General features: G+C 40.7%; 1 protein-coding gene across 3 annotated transcripts in view; it reads right to left on the bottom strand.

Annotated features, from left to right (window-relative positions):
- adgrl2b.1 (adhesion G protein-coupled receptor L2b, tandem duplicate 1) overlaps positions 1 to 20530 on the bottom strand; it is an 84126-nt gene that overhangs the window by 32121 nt on the left and 31475 nt on the right. For all 3 annotated transcript variants that reach the window (XM_079452921.1, XM_079452922.1, XM_079452923.1), the window contains exons 4-8: positions 16992 to 17101; positions 12616 to 13416; positions 2262 to 2549; positions 1717 to 1820; positions 1428 to 1613 (exon numbers count right to left, since the gene is read on the bottom strand). In XM_079452921.1, the coding sequence (XP_079309047.1) occupies positions 1428 to 1613; positions 1717 to 1820; positions 2262 to 2549; positions 12616 to 13416; positions 16992 to 17101 (1489 nt within the window). The remainder of the gene's footprint in view (positions 1 to 1427; positions 1614 to 1716; positions 1821 to 2261; positions 2550 to 12615; positions 13417 to 16991; positions 17102 to 20530) is intronic.

The following is a 20530-nucleotide window of genomic DNA, read 5'->3' as shown; positions in this document are numbered from 1 at the left end:
TGGTCCATATCTGGAAAAAACTTGACAAACGCTACAGGGAGCTATGAGAAAAAATAATGGACGAAATCGTGGGTATACCTCAATGACACATACAAAAACAAAGCCACCAACTTTAATACTTTTACTTCCTAAATTGAGGCTAACAAATTCATGCTTGGACCCTTAAAAATGGAGGTAAATGCGAGCAGAAAAACATACAGATGGACTTCCAGCCAGACAGACGAGCTGCATGCAGTTGAGCAGGTGAAGGGAATTCTGGGATTGTGTCCATGTATACCTTCATATAGGCCCTGCAAGTCCTCTCTCTTTTTTGACGCTTTTATTGGTTTAAAACACAAAGACGGAAGATTAAGAACATCACACACACACATAGAGAGAAAGAGAGAACAAACAAGCCCTAGTGAAATTGTGCCTACATCCCCCCATCATATTTGCTGAACGGGGAAATATGAAGATGGGCGTATTGGAGCGTGCTTTCAAATGAAGCCAGAGAATCCATTAAACTCGATACCGGCTGCCAAAAGAGGTCACTTGTATTGACGTTCACGATAACAGGGCTTTCTGGTGACATGATTGTTTCAAACTCTGCCGTCAAAACAAAGTATTCCTTTCTCTCCAAACCACAGAAGCTGGAATCAGAATTTCTACCATTGCGAAATTTACTGACCTAGAGGTTCAATCCAGAACGTCTCTGGTGAGAAACGTTTTCATTTTTTTTCACATTAGTTTGTGGTGCTTATGGGTTGTAATTTTAACAAAATCACGCTGAATTACAATGTCACCTCACTATCACCATTTATTAAGTGTGAGGTAGAATACTGCATTCCTGGAAGGACTGCATCCTTTTCTGCCTATTGCACATCTGCTGAATTTGGCCGCACCAACCCTGTGATTACCAGAGAGGTGATCTGGAACTTCGAATCGGTTCCTTCCAGTATGCACACAAAGCCGTCCGCTGTGGTCAAGAAAGAAAAATTCCCGGGAGGCTTATAAAAATGGACAATTTCAAACAAACATGCCCTAATGAGAGTCAAAAATCTCAAAAATGCGAGTGGGAGGGATACAATAGTCTAGTGATAGACGACAAACTACGTCTTGGGACTTTTACCAATGACGGATAAATTAGCATTGGGAATTACCGGGGCAACTGGCCTCAGGAAACACATAATATTGCCAACATAAGCCTCAATAATGCCTTGAGGGCCTGTGAGAATAGATCGAGTAATTTCAGCGAACAACAGGGGTGTGACGTTCGTTCCCCTGCTTATCAACTTCACAAGAGATTGGGAGTATAAATTACCTTTACCTGCTAAACGATAGCTGAATAACAGACTGTCGACCATTCATTTTGTAGCTTGAGATTCAGTCGACCCCATTAAACAAATGTTGCATGTGAAATCAGACATGGAGATGGCCCTGTACTTTACCTTGTTGAAGCTGCGTCCCGCTGAGTCTTTCTCACGAGGTTTCAGTTCTTGCAGTTGTGCGTCCAGAATATCCACGAGCTGTTCCATAAGTCGAACGGATGAGCTCACGTCCCCAGCGTACACGGGACCCTGAGTGTGACGCGCCAGCTCATTGGCCAGGTTTGCTGCGTTTTCTCCACTGCGGATCTGAGAGAAGAAGTTCGGAAGAAAATGAACAGTGCCCGGTTCTTGATTACATGGCAGATTTTGGAGGTGAAAGGGAAGCCTGTCTCGGCAGTGTACGACTCACCTTCTGTGCCACCTGTGTTACCCAATGGGACGTACAGTTGCTGAGGTCGGGACCCTTGGGATTCCAGGTCCCATCGACAGCCGTGCATAGAAACGAAGCGATTCCTGGACACAAGGGAGAATTGGGTTCAGTGATTTTTAGGTCAACGCAACGGTGGTGGTCCTTATCTTTGGGATTAAAACATCAAAAGTGTTTTCATTCTGTGATGATTTTTTTACTCTTTAATGTTAATTGGGACTACATCTGATGGCATTTGTAACGGCAAACATAATAACCGTGCCGTGGAATGATTTTTATATAAACCGTTGTTTAAACAAAGAGCAAATCAACTGATTTGAGCAACTATATAAAAATCAGATAAATGGCTTTCATCCATTACGGACCACAAACTCTGGCACTCTTTAAAACTCATTATGTCTGCAATTTCGACATCACCATATGGCTGCCATTTAACTAAGAAATGCCACATGCCTGATATCAGCACAAACAGATTTGATGCCAAAGACGTCAAGTTCTTCTCCAACGACGACCAAATGCACACATACCTCGAGTTCCTTTAGGACAGGGACGCTCCACCATCGCCCCGCGATGCGCTTGAGGCCAGGATATTCCTCGCCTCTCCGTGCTGTCGCAGAAGCGTTTGCTGGTGGGGGGCAAGCTGACGGCGGTGGGCTCTGCTGGATCAGGGTGGTCCGCAGCTGTGTCCCTGCCTTGCTTTGGAGTGGTGGTGACATTCACCGGGGGTTTGTGGGCCGCAACGGTTGTTGTGGTCATAAAAGGTGTAGTTCTTCTGGGCAGCACCGTCGACCTGACCTCATCGGAGACGGTCGGTACTGTGAGAACAAAATTGAGTTTGAAAGCCAGATGATTAGCACAGACAGCTAAATGTAATGTTGAGACATGAAAATCATTTAGCAAGTCAATCAAACAGTGCATTACAGTGATTTCAAGATGGCCTATACATGTATTATATGTGACCCAGCTACATTTTTTTGTGCGATTTACGGTCTCAAAACCTAACATATAATCATCATATTTACGGCTCTCTCATTATAAGATTATGTGACTTTAGCCTGGATTTCACAGACATGGGCAAATATAAACCAATTCTAAACAATTTTCATGTTGAAATGTGGTGACACATACGGTCTGTTATAATGATATCAATTCATAACTTTAAAGTCCACCGTAACACTTTAGATACAGAGGAAAAATATCATTGAGCTGACTTTCTTTCTTCAGGAACCCAAATAAAATAATGCAAAACTGTAGAATAAACATTACATTATTGCCCATTGGTGTGAATACTAATTTAGTTATCACTACAGTTAGTGTTTTTGGTGTGAATGGGCCTCATGCAAGGATTTTGAGCTGCTCTCGATAAACTCATTGACCCAAAGTGAAATGTGTATATTTAAAGCATCTTTTCCTCAGATCAATATCTGTGAACACATTTAACATTTTAGTATTTTTCAGTTTTTTTAAACGCATAAGAAAATCGAGTCGGTCCGGCGAGTACCAACACAAACTTTTACGATGGGCCGTTAACGTATAAAGACAAAGGGGAGTGTTCCCTTTACGTAGTAGCGTGTTTGGTTGTCGATTTCAGATAACAACACTTTTCAGAAATCGATCAGGCTACCCTGCCTTTAAGGCCTCGGTTCTCAGCCAAAACTGTGTAAAAATGCTGATCCATATGAGATTCATCCCGTGTTCTTAGTTCATCTTCGACATCGGTAACCAGCACCCCCCTGGCCGACACAACCGTCAGACTGCTTTACATCCTCTCCCGAGCTCACATTCTGAAGGATGCTGGGATGATCATTACTGTATACTGTAATGTTCCAGTATTAATGAAGGAACGAACGGGAAGTACAAAGGTTTGTGTCTGGCCGTCATTATATACAGTACGTGGCGATGTGGGACCAGATTAAATGTCAGTCGGGATAGACAGAGTCTGGATGCACTGTGGCTTTTACCCATTTCATCTCCCACGTTCTCAGTGAGAATATATGAGGCAACTTAAATGAAATACAACTGGAGAGATCCTGGCATTACGGTAATGATAAGATGATACAGCCCTGTGGTTACGCAGGAAATGCGAGTGCGTTTTTCATCTTTATGTAGGTCTGACAGTATAAAGAATATAATTACAGCACCCAAAGGTACGTGCAGATCTGTAATATATGCTGTGCAGCTACCAATATCATAAAGAATAAAAACACAAGACTTTTTTCCATATTCAGTGAAATAAACCTGAGGAGCTAGGAATTGAAATGAGGTTGCTGGGGTGTTTTTTCATTTGAGTTGCTATGTGTTCCTAATTAATCCTAAAACTGAGTCACTGTGCCAGTGCTGCAGCAAATAACACTAAAGCGCAACATAAATCCTGAAAGCTGAATACAAACACACCAAAAAATCTCAAATAAATAAAAAAGACCGAGCTTCAAAAGTTGAATATGAAAAATTAGCAAAACGCTTATTTTCGGTTCGCCTGTGTATGAGTAAATCTTGCCATATTTACGCCAAACACATTTGAGATTAACGGAAAAAGTCGTCTGAGTGCCGAGCATTCTGGGTAAAGTGCAAGACTGGCTTTGTGGGTTGGTAGTTCATGTCTCATGAGCGTTCCCGCAGAAGGATTGTTTAGTAGACGGCCAATATGACGCTGGAGTATGTGCTTGGCACAAGAGCAATATCAGAAATCTGACATCTCATCGTCGGATTTAGGTCTTAAATAAGTCAACAAACACACCGGGCCAACTTCCAAACCACCGATCTGGAACATTCCTGGTTTTGCTTCTCTATCATGGCGATCCAGATCTCCGCTTACCGTCTCGTCTGCACAAACGGCCAACAAGAGGCTCGAAAAGGAAGATCAACAGTACCTCAGCCAGTCTAATTCAACTGCGCTGTCACAGGCGCTTAAACAAAAGGACAAACTGCACCGTGACACACCGTTTGCCGTCCTTTCATGTTAGCAGACACGGCGTAATTAAATGAGTGGCAATTCATTTGGATGCTTATTTGTTGACCATTCAGTCACACTTCTTCTCAATTCACCAAAGTGTCCGAGCTATATATCAGGCCTGTTTACGCGCAAACTTTGATGACGGCTGAATGAAAATTCACTTTCACTTTGAAAGTGGATAACAGATACAGAAATGCACAGCCTGCAAAAGCGATAATGAATTTATGGTTATGAACTGAAGAGTTTCATGCTGTAGAAGTTCTCCCTATGTATTTAAAAGCCCCCGGTAAGGCAAACCAAAAGCATACAAACCATAAGAATGTGTATTCTCTGGACACAAAGCTCGGTATCACTGAAAGGCTTATCGTCCGTCAATCTGACCCTGTCAGGCTCTCTAAATGAAAACCTGCGGGCCGCTGTTCAAATCTTAAACATCTCAGAGCGCCGACGCTATTCTTCTCGTGTCTACTTAAACGCTGCTCTTCAGCCCCAAAGCCAGTGATGGAAAAAAGACGAGTGGATGAACGAGAGAGAAAATAAATACAGAGGTAAACTGCTTGTCAATGGCCAAGCCTGCCTCGCCGCTTTATTTTGACATCTCCCGACTCGTGCCTCTACAATTTTCTTTTGATTATGCCGGGCAATTTCACAGACCGACCGGCCGGCCGGCGGGAGGAGGAATCGCAGCTCTCTAAGGAAAAGGAGCCTCAATTAGCTGTCATTTCATGAGTCTGTGAAATCGCCGTCCGTAGAGATATCACGTCGCAAGGACGTAAGGACCACTCAGCGGCCCACCGCGGGGGTGAAAAACATGAGCCCGAGAGTAAAAAATGCTGGCGGGTCTGTTGACAAATTGAGATTCTGGAAGGAAAAGTGGTGAGAGTAGGAATGAAACAAATCGGATAGATATGGATTTATAGATATGCGTAGACAGATTTGTTGATAAAACTAACTGTGCCACGGAAACCATTGCACTCTTTTTTTCTAAAGGAATAAAACCCATCAAGACACTGGCAAAAATGGTCTTTCTATTTCTTTCAGCCTAAAACATTTCTTCGCTAAGCAGGAGTTGCCAAATGCAAATGTGGTGTTTATCCAAAGCTTCCTCCAGCTGGAGTCCTCTGATGGCCGTTTGGAGGCGGTTTATTACATGCTGGTTGTGTCACAACAAAATAATAATGTAGGATGTGTGTGTGTGTGTGTGTGTGTGTGAAGCAGCGAGTTAAGAAGCTGTTCCTGCTGAACTTCCAAGATCTTCTTCACGTGTATTTGACCGTCTCTCTCAAAACTCGGAGGCATCAAAATGAAAGACCCACAGCGTGTTTAAGGGGTGATAAAAAGTCAAAGAAGTTTGTTCTTTGTTCTGTTTATTGCTCGAATGAGAGCTAGAACATGCAATCTGCTATTATGACATCTCCTGATAAAGTTTCCCACACAAAATCTGTGTCCTCAAGATTAACCCATAATCCACTCATTTACACAGTTTCTTCATATGCACATTCGCAGTTAATAAATATGCATTTGAATGACAAAACATCGTTCTAGGTCACTAGCATTTGTTTTCCAATAAGAACTTAGGCTTTATTGTATGTTTTACTGGATTGCAATGTCATCGATACGAGATCAATTTGCAATCTGAGAACTGCAGCCGTTGAGCAATGGAATTGAAATGTGCTGTGCAGACTTGTTTAACTCATTTGAATGGGAGAAATTAGTTTTGGATGTGTTGCGGTGCTCATTTCCAGTGAAGAAGCGGTTTTACAGCAACACATTTAGGAACAATGACTTGTTAATTTATACGCAGAGCCATATTGCGTCTTATGAAAAGGAATTTCTTTTTGTAAAATGCTACAAATGACTCTTGAGAAAATAGTGCTTGGGGGCCGTCGATTAAGTCCCCCTGGTGTGGAAACATAACACTGGGCAGAGCAAACAATCGTGGTTTGAATTTCTGAATGTGTCTTCTACCATTGTTCCATCCATTACACATTCAGCTCTTAAATCTATGTCGCTACTTCTGAAATCTTGCATAGTCTGTTATTTCGTAATCTGCGCAGGTCCTGATAATCCTCAAGTGAAAATTCATCAGTGGGTTTTCGGCTGCACTATTGATTAGATGACTGAATATCTCTGGCTGTTGTTGACTGAGAGTCAACTTCCCTGACATCTGCAGCAGTAATCGATGTGCGATTGAGATAGACGAGGGCTCTATCGGGTCATCTGAGGGGACCGGCATCTTCCCAAAACCTCAGAGCAAACTTATTTTAGTTTACTAAATGTAAAACTTTGAAAACCTTTCCGTTCATTGAAATCAAATCAAATACTCACCTAAAAAATGATTGGGAAAAACTGAAATAAAGGAAAAAAAATAAACTGAAATAAGTTTAAAGCACGGAAATTATAATAATAAACAAAAACTAAAATAAAAAGTGATACAGAATAAATTAATTCATTTTAGAATGATAAAAGCATATACCAAAAAACTTGAACTAAAATTAACTTAAAACTAAAATTCTAAAAACAAAAGCTAACTTAAAATATGAAAAAAATCTAAAATATAATAACTCTTTGGACTGGACTCTTCTGTTACACACTTCTGATCACAGATGTCTGGGGTGGCGCTAAGGGTGGGCTTAGGGGGCTGACTCCCCGAAAGCTTTTTACTAAACTTACCATGTTCATTTTGAGGGTGCAAGTTTGTTGCGTTACATGTAGACACATGGTGTCTTGTATGTAAAAATACAATCTTTAAAATATATCCCTTTGTGTTTAGCAAACCAAGAAAGGTCACATGGGTTAATGACATGAGTAAATAATGACAGACGTGTTAATTTTACCTGAAGTTTTATGAAAAACCGGCAAAAATGCACTGTTGGCATACATATGTTCATCTGCTTGTGGATCTGTTGTTTTATTTTCATTTAGCTACAGTAAAATACAGTTAAACCAAGATTTTGGTTGAAGGATGTTGCTTTGTGGTAACGAACGATTTATTAGCATGTTGCTAGGGTCCTGCTAGGCTTTGCATAAACTTAGCCGCTAAGTTAAGACTAAGTTAGTGTCTGTAACTCACTAGAGGTCTTGAAGCCCAGCTGAAGCACACAGCACTTGATCTATTAACTTCTGTCCTGTGGACGTGTGAAGAGAAACACCTGTTCCGCGGAGTGTCATGAGATTTAAGGCTTTAGACGGCACTAAACACATGGGCTTTACATTTCCGCAAATCACGGCTGACTAACAGGTGTCAAACGCTCCATTACCAAACGCCAGCATTACCAGATCGACTGGTGTGCCGCCACGACATTCAGCTAAAAGAGCCGGAGGCAGATAAAAACCTGACGGATCGCTGCCAGGGACTGTTTAGAAACTCCTGTGTTTGCGCGCTAAAGACGGCAGAGAGGAGAAATGCAACTTATTAACTGCGGGATTGACACCGTCTCTAGGAAAACACTTCATATGTGAGCCAGGGGAAGAGAAAACTGAGGCCAACAGCGAGAGGGCGGGGAGAGAATGCATGAGAATACAATGCTCTCTTTTTCTGCTCGGCCCCGTTTGCCCCAAATGTTTCTCTTCCACTGAAAATGTGGCTTGTGTTGAGACTCAAAACACACAGGAGGACCCTTGTGAGATATTCTCGGAGGACGGCGGCCCTTCAAACCTCGCTCGAATTACACTGTCAACAAGGAATCAAAATTGGCCCCATTTACCTTCCTACGCCTCCCCGGTCAGCGCTTCATCATTGCATGTTATCATACGAGAAAAAATGTTTTTGAAATGCGATGACACCTTAAAGACAACTTTTCTTTAGGGCTAATGTCACCCAGGCCGTGGCAGTGAACCTGATTTTGTTGAGCTCCGCGTGATTCTCGGTCAACATGTGAGCCAATCAGATTAAGGTTCTCCTCAGGACTGGGTCAAGGGCTTGTTCTTGTATCAACATATTCAATCCATATAGTTTAAGAAGAAGCCTTGTATTCAGACCTAGTTTGTACTTGCTGGATGATGATGACCCAGGAACATAAACCAAACCAAAGCACGACAGCTATTGGATAATGTTAACAAATTAATTTTGGTATTGTTTTAGTACATTCACATTCGGGTCATTCTGGTATGAAAATGGCACTTTTTCAGTGTCCACTTTTGTCATGCTGTTTCACTCAAAAGTGTTGCATTACAAAAGCAATATATACCCTTGCGTGTCGTCTCTAATAGCTTGGAACGCGTAATAAGGCTTTATTAATTTAGCATGCCATTTTTCCTTCTATTTTGAACTTGATTTCCAACTGAAATAAATCAAAAACCTCATTTTCAGTGCTAGCCGAAGCCTCTCCACACCTGCGAGAGTCATTAATTTTACGCTTTTACGGCATGTCATCTTTAACGCTCAGATCAATGGTGGTTCTAAGGAAAATTAATTTTCTCCCTCATGCCTCGCTTTACCTCCGAATGTTCCTCGCAATTATTGCCTCTTCTGATTCTGTCTTTTTACCATGTTGAACAAAGGACTCGCCAGGCTTTGTGCATCCCTGACAATGCCTTTTAAGTGTCAATATGAGGACCTCGAAGCGTCAGGATTTAGGTACGTGTTTTATTAAAGCTTCCTTTTGAAGAATGAGCCATCAAGTTTTTAAGAATACATTGGATTTTCCACAACATAATACCATATTAATAATGTGATTTCTATGCGTCAATGTGAAACGGAGTTTGCAACCTATTTTGAATATATATGCTGACAGATTTTGCATGATACCGTCAAGAATTTAGTGGATCTTGTATAACAGAGCGTCTTGAATCTGTCTCCTAACCTTACCCCGATTCACAACAGTAAGCTTACAGTAACATTTTATAATATCAGCTGTCAGATCAGTGGGAAGTGTACAAACAGCAAATCAATTTGATGTTTTAAACAGAGGTGGCGATAGAGAGGCGAAATCTTTCAATTTCAGCTTTAAACAATCTCAGTGGTTTAGAATTCTTATGCATTGCACTTTGCAAATATATAAATGTTAGTTAATGATGCATTAAACAATGTATTCCAATTGTCCGCGAGAATTGACAACATCAAGCTAATTTCTCCACTAATACCTAATAACTTTAGACGAAATTGATTGTACATATAGTACATTGAATAAACAAAATCTTAAATGGTCCCTTTATTTTTGTGTGACTTTGGATAAAAGCGCCTGTAAATAAACAAAAACATTCTTGCAAGAATATTACGAGCAGGCATATACAAAAAGCCGAAATCTGTAACACTAAGCTCTTCGCAAATGAAGACACGGTCTAAAACTGAAAAACACTACAAAGAGGATTTACCGCTAACAAGATTACTATCTCCAATACATCAATGCACTAATTAAAGGAGTAGGGAAATGGCATTTATGAAGCGTGAGCTGAGAGCACTTAATGTCTTCCTAATGAAAAAAGAACAGGAATCTCGCTCCTACTTTGGCTCGCATTCCAAATAGTGAATGAACCAGAATAGAGGATTTTGAGCACTAAGCACTATTCAAGCCCATTTTCCACAGAACGGCCTACATGAGCCGCACGCTTTTCACTGCACACAAATTCCCATTATAAATCAGATGAGTTTTATGTTGTGCCCACGAGGAATTATGGGAACAGTATAGAAGCATTACAATGCCAGCAGTTTAACACACAATGTTCCTGGATTAACCTCTTTGCAGTGGCATTTCTTCTAGGCGTTAGCAGTGTAGGAGCACAACACAGTCGCCTCTACCCATTTTTAAAGGCTGGAAATTCTGCTAACATGTAATTACCTAAAGCACAACCTGCAGTCGGGGCTTAATAGGTAGCTCATAAAGTCCGGTAATGGGATTTAATCGCTCCCATAGATGCATCGCATCGGACTGTGGGTCCGTGTAAATTCTACAGATGCTTTGTGGACAGGTATTGCTAGAGGACTTTACCATGAGGCCGGTGAATCTTAATGGACGCAATTAATTTGATCTATGCACTCAGATGTTTCCCTATTTTGGCAAAGAGACATTATTTCAGCACCATTAGATTCGTTTCCGGAGCGAGTCATTTTATTGCATTCTACATCGAGAGCTCTTTTTACAGAGGCATTTAGAAAAGCGCACGACTTTCTAAGACGCATTAACAATGTAATTGACGCTGAATGCTGACGGATATGCGTGTTGTATATGTTCCTCTGAATACCAAACTCTAATTATGTTTTCATCATGAAACAGACCAGACGTCCTACTTTAAGCTCTGGTTTTATAACTGCGGTGGACTGAAACTGACGCAAAGAGCACATTTTTGCAGTGCTCATGACAACGCCTTTTCTTTAAGATACCAGGCTATTGTTTCTCTCTTCAAGCAGCTCTACTGGAACTGGAAAAACCTGCTGCTAGAATTCAACAAAATCACGGCGCCCTGGTAAGATGTCTGGGGTGTCAGAAAAAAGATGAATATTTAAGCTTCTCGTTGGCAGCGCGCCACAATCCTGTGACGCTGCACTGCCGTGATCACCCACGGATGGCAATTATGATAATTCAGTTGTTAATCACATTTACATACATGTGAGCTCCAGAGCGAAATGGGCTCAATGCATGCATTCCCCCTCATGCACGGCAGGCCAATTAAAATTCTAGTGTCTACATCGACTTAATTGTGGCTTGGCAGGGGGCAGATTCAAGGCTCGACCTCTGCGAGCACGCTGGTGGAGGACAGACAAAAGCAGACAGAAACAAACAGGACTGGTGAAAGGGGGTCAGCGCTGTTAAAGGACGCGAAGGCTGTTTTTGTTCGGAGAGGTAGGTGTGGATAATTACGCACATTCCCCTCTTGCTGATAGAAGAGAGCTGTCTAGTGACACATCTGGTGCCACTCAGCTCTTAAGAGATGAATTTCAAATCCGGCCTGTCTAGCTAATGGCCCTTGATGATTGATCTCTCCTTCTGTGGCGAGCCGTTTCTCCAACCTTGTCGCACCCAATGATACATGCGTCTTGCCGTGCACGAGCTCTGCATTTCCTCTTACGCTTGCCAAATGACGTTGAGATTGTCTACATTTATTGCAAATTGTCTCCTGAAAGAAACTGACCAGGTAGCAATGACAATGAGTTAAAGTAAAAGTAAAGGCAGGTCTATTCATGACAATTGCTTCTTTCCAAATGCAGTCGGCGACCTGAGTATAGAGTGACGTTAAAGCTTTTACCCTCATGTCATTCAAAACCTGTAACCTATGACCTTCGTTTTGAGAAATGGCTCAGGGGTCCATTCAATCCATACAATGGAAGTCAATGCAGTACAGTGGTTTTTTTTGGCTACTTTGGTTCTTTAAAATATCTTCTTTTGTGTTCTGCCGAAGAAAGACATTTTGTTTGGGTGAACTGCTATGGATTTCCCTCTTCCAAAATGTGTGGATGTCGCGACGGTCTTCCAGTAGAGAAACCGGTAGGTAGCCATGGAAACAAGTAAAGACAATTTCGCTATGTAGGGTTACTTTTAGGCTTCTCACATATGCTGTGCATTTGCACAACCAATGATGGCGCCTTTCTCACTAAGTTGGTGGTCTGAGCTCAGGGGTGGGGTTAATAGGGTTATGGCCATAATAGATGGGAAGAGGATGGCAAGAGCACCCGCTTGATGAGTCTTTTCAGGACGAGTCGTTGAATGGTTCGCTATGATAATCAACCTTCAAAGGCAGTCACTGCGACAATCACACATAACAATAATGTAAATCATCTCTGGCGTCTGAGCATGCCATTTTTGTTTAGAGGGGGACTCTCCCTCCAGGGAGATGAGAAAGAAAAGCTCTCTTCAATCTCACAGCTGCATCACCACTTGAAATTAAAACTCAGTCATCCGTAACATTCCGCGCTCTATGCGTATTAGGTGCATACTTGACAAATCAGACAGCTCTGCAAAAGCAAACAGAAAGAACTTAATGAGTCTTACCTTCGGCTGGATCAGGCGGGCCGAATTCAAGATTGTAGCGCAGAATGTAAAAATTATTCCACACATAGAGCTGGTTATCCCTTGGGTTGTAATCCACAGCGGCGATGTATTGATACTGGTTGGGAAAGAGGATGTCCGTATACTCCCCTTGGCCCCACTTGGTGTTGTACACGTAGTCGATTTGGCTCTTACTGGCTTCGCTTTCGTTCTCCTCGTAAGTGGAACGCACCACGTGCAATACGCCACATACCATGAAGGCATTGGACGCCGAGCGTTTGTCGTATGCCGTTTCCCATGTGGCTTCAAAGCGTAGCGTGTACGGATTGAGTTGGCTGAGAACGATACGTCCGTTGTTTTGCTCGGTGGCATAGATGACCCACAGTCCTCGTTCGTCCACTGCCAAGTCAATGTCGGTTTTGCCCCCCCAACGATACGGCGAGGTGTCGTGGTAGTTGGCATTAGCAACAATGGCCTCTCCGCTCTTTATCCGAGTCCGCAGGTCAAATTTAACAATGTTTCGCGTGCGTTCCTTGTTGAAGAAAATGGCCCCGTCGTAGGCTACAAATCCAGTTCCATCCACGCGGTGTGGAAGCTTGTATGTAGTTGTCTGTCGACCGCTACGCAAGTCATCGAGTGAGGCGTACTCAATGAGCATGTCTGTGCGGTACGGAGTCCACGGCATGAAGTAGATCTTGTCCCCGGCCTGCAGGGGGTCTTTGCACCATGCTCCAGATTGCTGTTCGGCCTCGAACACGAAGGCTGGGTCCCCGACCGCTTTCAGAGTGCCGGGGCAAATGAAAACTGAAAAAACAAAGGTCAGGAGGCAAGAAGAAGAGTTAGAAAATCAACCAACAATGGACTCTGTATTGATCTTCTAGACAAATTCTTTGGGTCCAATATATGATTAAGTAAAACAAACTTTTCTCAGGCTATAAATCACAATCTCATTACGGCAGTCTCAAAACTGGTGTTGCGTGCATAGTCTAAAGGAAACACAAAAGGTTAAGTGAGAGCAACTTCACGGATTGTTTTTGCTCCCTGAGATAGTTCTCAAACACTTTTAACTGAGAGGAACAGACAAAGGGGAAGAAGGGAAACCAAACAAACAGCAAAAAAGCCCTGCAAATGAAAAGAGATGAGAGAGACGACGCAAATGGAAAGGTAAGATTCCTTTTGGAAATGCTACCTAAATTGCCACTTTTATGCCAATGTTACGTGGCGGGTTTGTCGCAAAAGTCATTCCCTTGAAAGTAAACACATACATGGATTATGTCTGAGGAAAGACCAGAGGACAGATGAGAGGCGAGAGGACACAGAGGTCAAGGACGGGGGACATAATGACAATGCTGTTCAGGACAGATAAGATGTCAGCCAAAGGAAAGCTTCTTCACTCAGGTCACTGAGGATTACAAGCTACGGGTAGGAGAGCGAGGCCTTTGCCGAACCCACCCATGTCTGGGTATTGCACCAGTTACATTGTGTCTGTGATGAACAGCATATCACATGCAGATGACTACAGGTAGGTGGCCTCTCTCTCTCCCATCAATATCACATGACCGGAGGTGCCACGGAAGGAAAAAGCCAAATAAAAATAATGTAACCAATCTTGTCAATGTTACGTTCTCACTTAAAGGTGAAGTGCATAACTGTCTGTGTCACTCACATTACGGGTTTACCACCTTCTTTCTTTGGTTAGACAAAGAATGTCCCAAACTCACGCCGTTGGCTGAGCCAATGTGTCCGTGTTGGGCTAATCAATGTTCACGGTTCAAAATCAAGCACGGAATGGGCTTATTTAAAGTTGTCTTTGCATATTACACTTAGATATGAAAACGTATTTTAACACCAAAATCAATTACACACATCACCTTAAAAAAAATGTCGGCATTGAGTTTTTTTTTTGTCTGAAACTTAAGTTACTTCAGGTTCTTCAAGTTGGACAACCCAGGACTGTAGATGAATAACCCAACAATGTTTTCGGGGTGTTGGTTTGGGAGATCTTGACGATCTAGATATCATGTAGGGAGATAAGGGTGGGGAGGGGTGGAAGGTTCAAACCATACAACACAAAACAAGGAGCTGAGGACTGAGAACCAGAGCAGTCATTTACCTTTTTGCTCCACTTCTATTTCGATCCGTGAAAAACAAGAGAATGGAAAGAGCGTCAGGGGAGAGAAAAGATTAGGACGAGCCCAAAAAACTTCAACATTTACATATACAGGCCAATGAGTATGATTTAAAGAGAACTTCCAATGGGAAAGAGTCATACAGTGAATGCAGAATAAGAAAACTTCTTCGGTACAACACCTGTGCTACTGAGAATGAGGCATGATTAATTAAATCGCTATCAGAGGACACCTAACAATAAATTGTAAAAAGAAAAACAGTTATTTACTGTAGATATATAGAGACAGAAAGTAGAAACAGACAGATAACTATTAACATAAACAGCCACGTGATCTTATTCAATTATGACAACTATGTGACTTTTTCTATAAGATTAGACATGAAGTGAACGATTTAATTTTATAGGGAAAATAAGACATATATACGATTTTTATATACAGGCAGTTGAGTTGACGTTACATGTTAACACAAAATACTGCATACAAGACAATTATAACTATTATTCATGCAGCTATGATGACCTCATATTAACTAAAGCTAAACGATTTAATGTGTGACAACATTTGTTAAAGCTGCAATCTGTAACTTTGCCTCTCTAACGCCATCTCAGTTTAAAATGTAAAATTGCACAATACGTTACATACTTATTTTGAAATGAGATGAGGTCCAATTTCCCCTCAGCTCAACTTCTCATCATTATAGGCTCACAGTTCATTTGAACTTTCTCAATAACTGATGGTAGTTTATTTTGACCCCCAGGATTTACGGATTGCAGCTTTAGATAAAAAAAGGCATCTTAACATCAGAAAAGTAAGCGGTATGGGAAGAACACATTCATAAGCCAAGCTAATAAAGTGTAGAATATTACTTGCGGGCATAAGTGGCCTTGTTGTTCTAAATCTGAAGCAAACCTCATAAAATAAGTTTAGGGGACAAAAAGTTCAAACCCCGGCTTAAAATGTACACTTGTTTTTATACATTCATATGAAACCATAGCCTGAAGACTTGACAATACTAAAAAAAGAGAGAGAAAGATGTTTGTGGATGTCTTTCAGAAGTTCAATGTTTTCAGAGAACATCAGTTTTGAGTGGTGCAATATGTGATGAAACGAACAATAACACAAAATCTGGAGCAGACAGGATCCTACAAAGTGTCGAAATCTGCAAAACTAGAGGTTTTCAAAGCGGGAAAACAGGCATGTTTTTTCAGGACTGAATATTTAATTCAACAAAAGATGCAGCAACCAGCAATCAGGTCAAACTGCTGCAAAGCGAGCCATCTGGACAAAGGAAAAGAAATTCTACAGATGAGAGAGGAATGAATGAATATATTAACCGCGGAGTAAACAGCACACAGAGGGTGTGCAGGGCGATCTGGACATGGGTTTCCTGTCATCGGTGACTGAGGAACACTGGCAGAAGGTCAAACGTTAAAGTAGCTCCTGGCTCTGTTCCAAACCTTTGAGAGCTGCCTACCTAGACAGTATTTTTAGATCGCCGGCTGATGCCTTATTAGACCGGCAAGCAGACATAGACAAAAGTAAACTAAAACATATAGCCTAGGGTGTAATGTGACGAAAAATATATTTTAAAAAGGTGAAACACTAGATCTGTGTATTCAGTAATTCATGGACAATATTTAGTCACATCATTTACAAGGTTTTATACATTGCCAATGTACTATCTTCATTTAACAAAAAGAAGAAAATATGACACATCTTACCCCACACGTCCCTACCCAATTTATACATATCTGAACCATTATGTCCCATTAAGGCATCCCAATTTTACGTGAAGTCAAAAGAAACATAAATACTGAAAATGATCAATAAAACCTTTTCTCTTATATATTATGTCACCCCATATATTTTGTGATGTGTATTTTGAGCTTATTTTCAGGCGAGTATGTTGTTAGCTTAGCAACATTGTCCTATCAGACTGAGTTTGCTATGTAGGCAGCAGACAGTAAGGCAGCTCGCATCATTTTGGACCAGAGCTCAGACTCCAGCATTAAAACACAGCGTGTTAGCAAGTTTGTCATCTACGTTTGCTCTAGCCGAGCATTGGCTGTGGACCGAAATCCGTTATTCACCATCAAATGTTACGTAACCAAATCTATAATAATATAGTTGAACATTTTACTGATATTACTGCGACACTGCAGACTAAGTACAGTACAGTCAATGGTTTAAGTATTTTGGATGAAAGTACAATTAAAACAGTTTAACAGATACTGCGGGATTACTTACTGTACGGCACACATTCGTACTGGACCTCAAGATACTTGTACGTCCCGGGACACGGATCTGGGAAGACTTCTGATCCGGTGATGACAACACACTGCGTCCGGTTGTTACACCTGAAGAACAAAGCAAAATTCTATTTCATTCACAGCGTCGCCACTCTGCACGTTTACATATAACAAAAATATATCAAGACATGTCATCACAAATGTATCATGTCCTGTAACAATGCATTAGCACATTAAAGTGACGCTTAGTGTAGACATAATTATGACACTGATCGTAATAAACATGACAGTGAGTGAAATAACATACTGATGTAATGTAAAGACATAATAATACATATAATGTCAAACAGATGAGGTTACCCACACAGTTACTGCAATAGACCGTTCCATCGGACACGTGTGCATGGACTGCACTTCCCTTCCGGCTAGTGGCTAATAATATATATCTTATTTTATTTATTTTGGAATGTAATTATATTATTATTTTATTGTATAATATTGGGGCTGTGCATTTAACGCGTTAGTTATAATTAAGGCGTAACGGAAAAATGTAAGCAATTAAAATACGCATTTAACACACCCGCCCCAGACATACATGTCAGTAGGTCAGCTTACATTTCATACAGTTGGCTGGTGACAAAAATGATGACGGCGACCACTTACTGCGCGATATAACCTACAGAATACTGTCAGAAAGAACCTAAAGATATCCGTGCAAAAATACCCTTTGATTTAATTATGCAGACACACACGCGCAATATCATAGCAGTGCTATTTTTGTCCAGAAAACTAAGGATGTACGTCGTGTTGATTTCATACAACAGTAAATTAAATAAGAAAGGAATTTTAAGATATGTTTTAAAGACAACATTGCCCATTTTCCAAATATTTCCACGGAAATATGACCTAGAAAGCCTCAGGAGAAGTGTGAAGAGGAACACAGTGTGGTTTGGTTTCTAAATGAATACGTTTCATGAGCGAATCAATTGGGTGAATCAATTAATCTGCTGCTCGTTCGTAGAGAGTCATTTACTGCATTCCTGAACGAATTCTGTGAATCTAATGAATAATGACATTTACCACCATCTGCTAGCAGTTTTTAATTCTTCCAATCATTTTAACAGTATTCAAATAAAAACGTTAAATCATAACAATAGTGATAAATTGGTGATAGTTTGCCCCCCCAAAATATGCTTCTTTGCATTTACTTTCCCATTTAACTTGAATTAAAATTTCTTTGGGAAAAAGGAAGATATTTCTTAAGAATGTTAGTAACCAAACTCTTTTGGTCTTTATATTAATTCAGCTTCTGTTTAGTTTCTGAACAACTGAAGCTACTTTCTGTATTGTGTTATTATGGCTTTAAATAATAGTTTGGGCCCAATAGTTTGATGTCAGTTGTTTAATCGCAACATCATGTAATTCATTCGATAAAAAATAGTAAATCGCTTCACAGCCCTAGTAATAATTGTATTAAATAAACGATTTGTTGAATACTAATTTTATCAAATAAACTATGTTAATTGTTGAATGGGTCCTGTAGAATTAACGCATTTAAAGAAGCCGTACGGTATATTGACATCTAGCGTTTGAGCTTGGCATCGCACTCTAAATCTAAAATATTGGAGAGACAAGTTTAGCCAAGTGACCGTTCTTTGTGGGTTTCTTTTGCTTGTTATCAAAAATAATCTACAGAAACCTTATAATTTGCAAATGTGTACCGGAAGTTGAAAAACAGCTTAAAAACACTTTTTTATTATATGAATTAACTGTGCAAATATTCCACTCAATTCAATGTGAAAACTACTTCTACAAATATGCTACAAAAAAATAAGTGTTACATAAAACAGAAATAAAACTTCAATAATGTGCAAGCCGTCAAATATTTTTACATAAAAATACTAAACCACAAACGTTTGATTCATATATGCATGTTTTTAATTAGGATTGATGTTTTCCATGTTTTGATCCAAACAAAGTTATAAGAATATTACAGTCAATTGCAAGTAAATCACTGACAAACATTTGTTCATCAACTGTTAGCAGTCTGACTAGTGTTTCTATTAATATGATGTTTAAGGCCTAACTAGGAATTTAAAATAATGTTTTGCTAAATGAAACTACTTTACACTTTCTCAAACAGTAGACTTCGGATGAACTGTGAGAGCTTTACATTCAGTGATGCCACAATTGATGGATCTTTGCACATTTCTCCAGACAGCAATGATCTCAGCAGAATAATTAAGCTGTAAAAAGTGAATAAACAGCACTTGTGTTATACGACCGGGAAAACTTCCTCTTTTCCTTCAGGTGACCTTTCCCATGAAGACGGTTAACTGTCTGAATGAAAATGGGGGTGGTTTGTGTAGCCGGAGCCTGTGTATGCGCGTGGAGTAAACAATGGATGAAATTAGTTAAACTTCAATCAAGCTTCATATATGCACAGGAATTGGTGGCAAACAGGCATCATTTGGCGCGAGAGAAAGAGAGAGAAAAAAGTCAACTGGGCCTCTCAGCAATTCACAGAAAGTCATAAATATTTCAGAAGGTGGAAACCAAAGTCAGTAAACCTAGTGGAAGGAGTTTTGAAAAGACATTCGGAGACATGTCCTCTTAAGAGTTCCTTATGTTTTACTGCTTTATTTGCTCTTTGTTGGCAATGCAGCTCGAGCTAAACCATACAAACCTTTCTGAAAAGTCAGCACTATACACAAAAGATTTTACATCCGTCATCCTCAAAGTAAAAAGATTAGAACAGGACTCTATGAAAACCAAAAAAGACATCATCCATGATGACATCACCCAAAGTAGAGATTTTAGGTCACAAAAACACAACCTACGCATTTATTTATTTACTGTACCTCTCTAAAGATTTTACATTTGGACTTTGCTAAAATCCTTTCACAACCTGGAGATGTGTGACCATCAATAGCACGAATCCTCATCTGCGGATAAAGACGTCTCATGACGCTTTGTCGGTTGCGTCTTCCTTGCATCATGCTCTTTACCACAGTCTGGGACTGTATTCACAAAACACTCACATATCCTAGATGTTAACCACACGAGAGCTTGGCTTTGGGCGAACTGGGAGCCCCAGAAAGAAAATATTAATTACAAAAAAGAAATGTCATTACTTCTTGCCCAGGGCCATGACTACAAGTTATCCTGACAAGGAATATAAAACACAGAACCCTAAAGGATTTCCTCCGATAAAACCCCCGGCACTGAATATAAGACCCTTACAGGACATTTGTAGGGAAAAGAGAGTCAACGATCAGCCAATCACCACGAGGGAAGCTACGCTCATTTGCATGCAGAGGCAAACCAGCGCTCTGTATTATCGTCATTCAACCGTCGGGAGGTTTAACCTTGACTCCGGCAATGTTAGTCATTCAGTCGCTCCAGTTAACCGGCAGAACCCGACACAAAGTAAATGAGGCAAACTGCATTAATGTTTAACAGGAAGGTTTACCGAGTGAATAGAGCCGTTTGATGTATATTTATTAAATTGTTTAATAATTGGCCCCTGATTAGTTA

The sequence above is a fragment of the Barbatula barbatula genome, assembly GCF_947034865.1.
Source record: "Barbatula barbatula genome assembly, chromosome: 3".
NCBI classification, from domain to species: Eukaryota; Metazoa; Chordata; class Actinopteri; order Cypriniformes; family Nemacheilidae; genus Barbatula; species Barbatula barbatula.
This window is presented reverse-complemented; position numbering and strand designations above follow the sequence as displayed.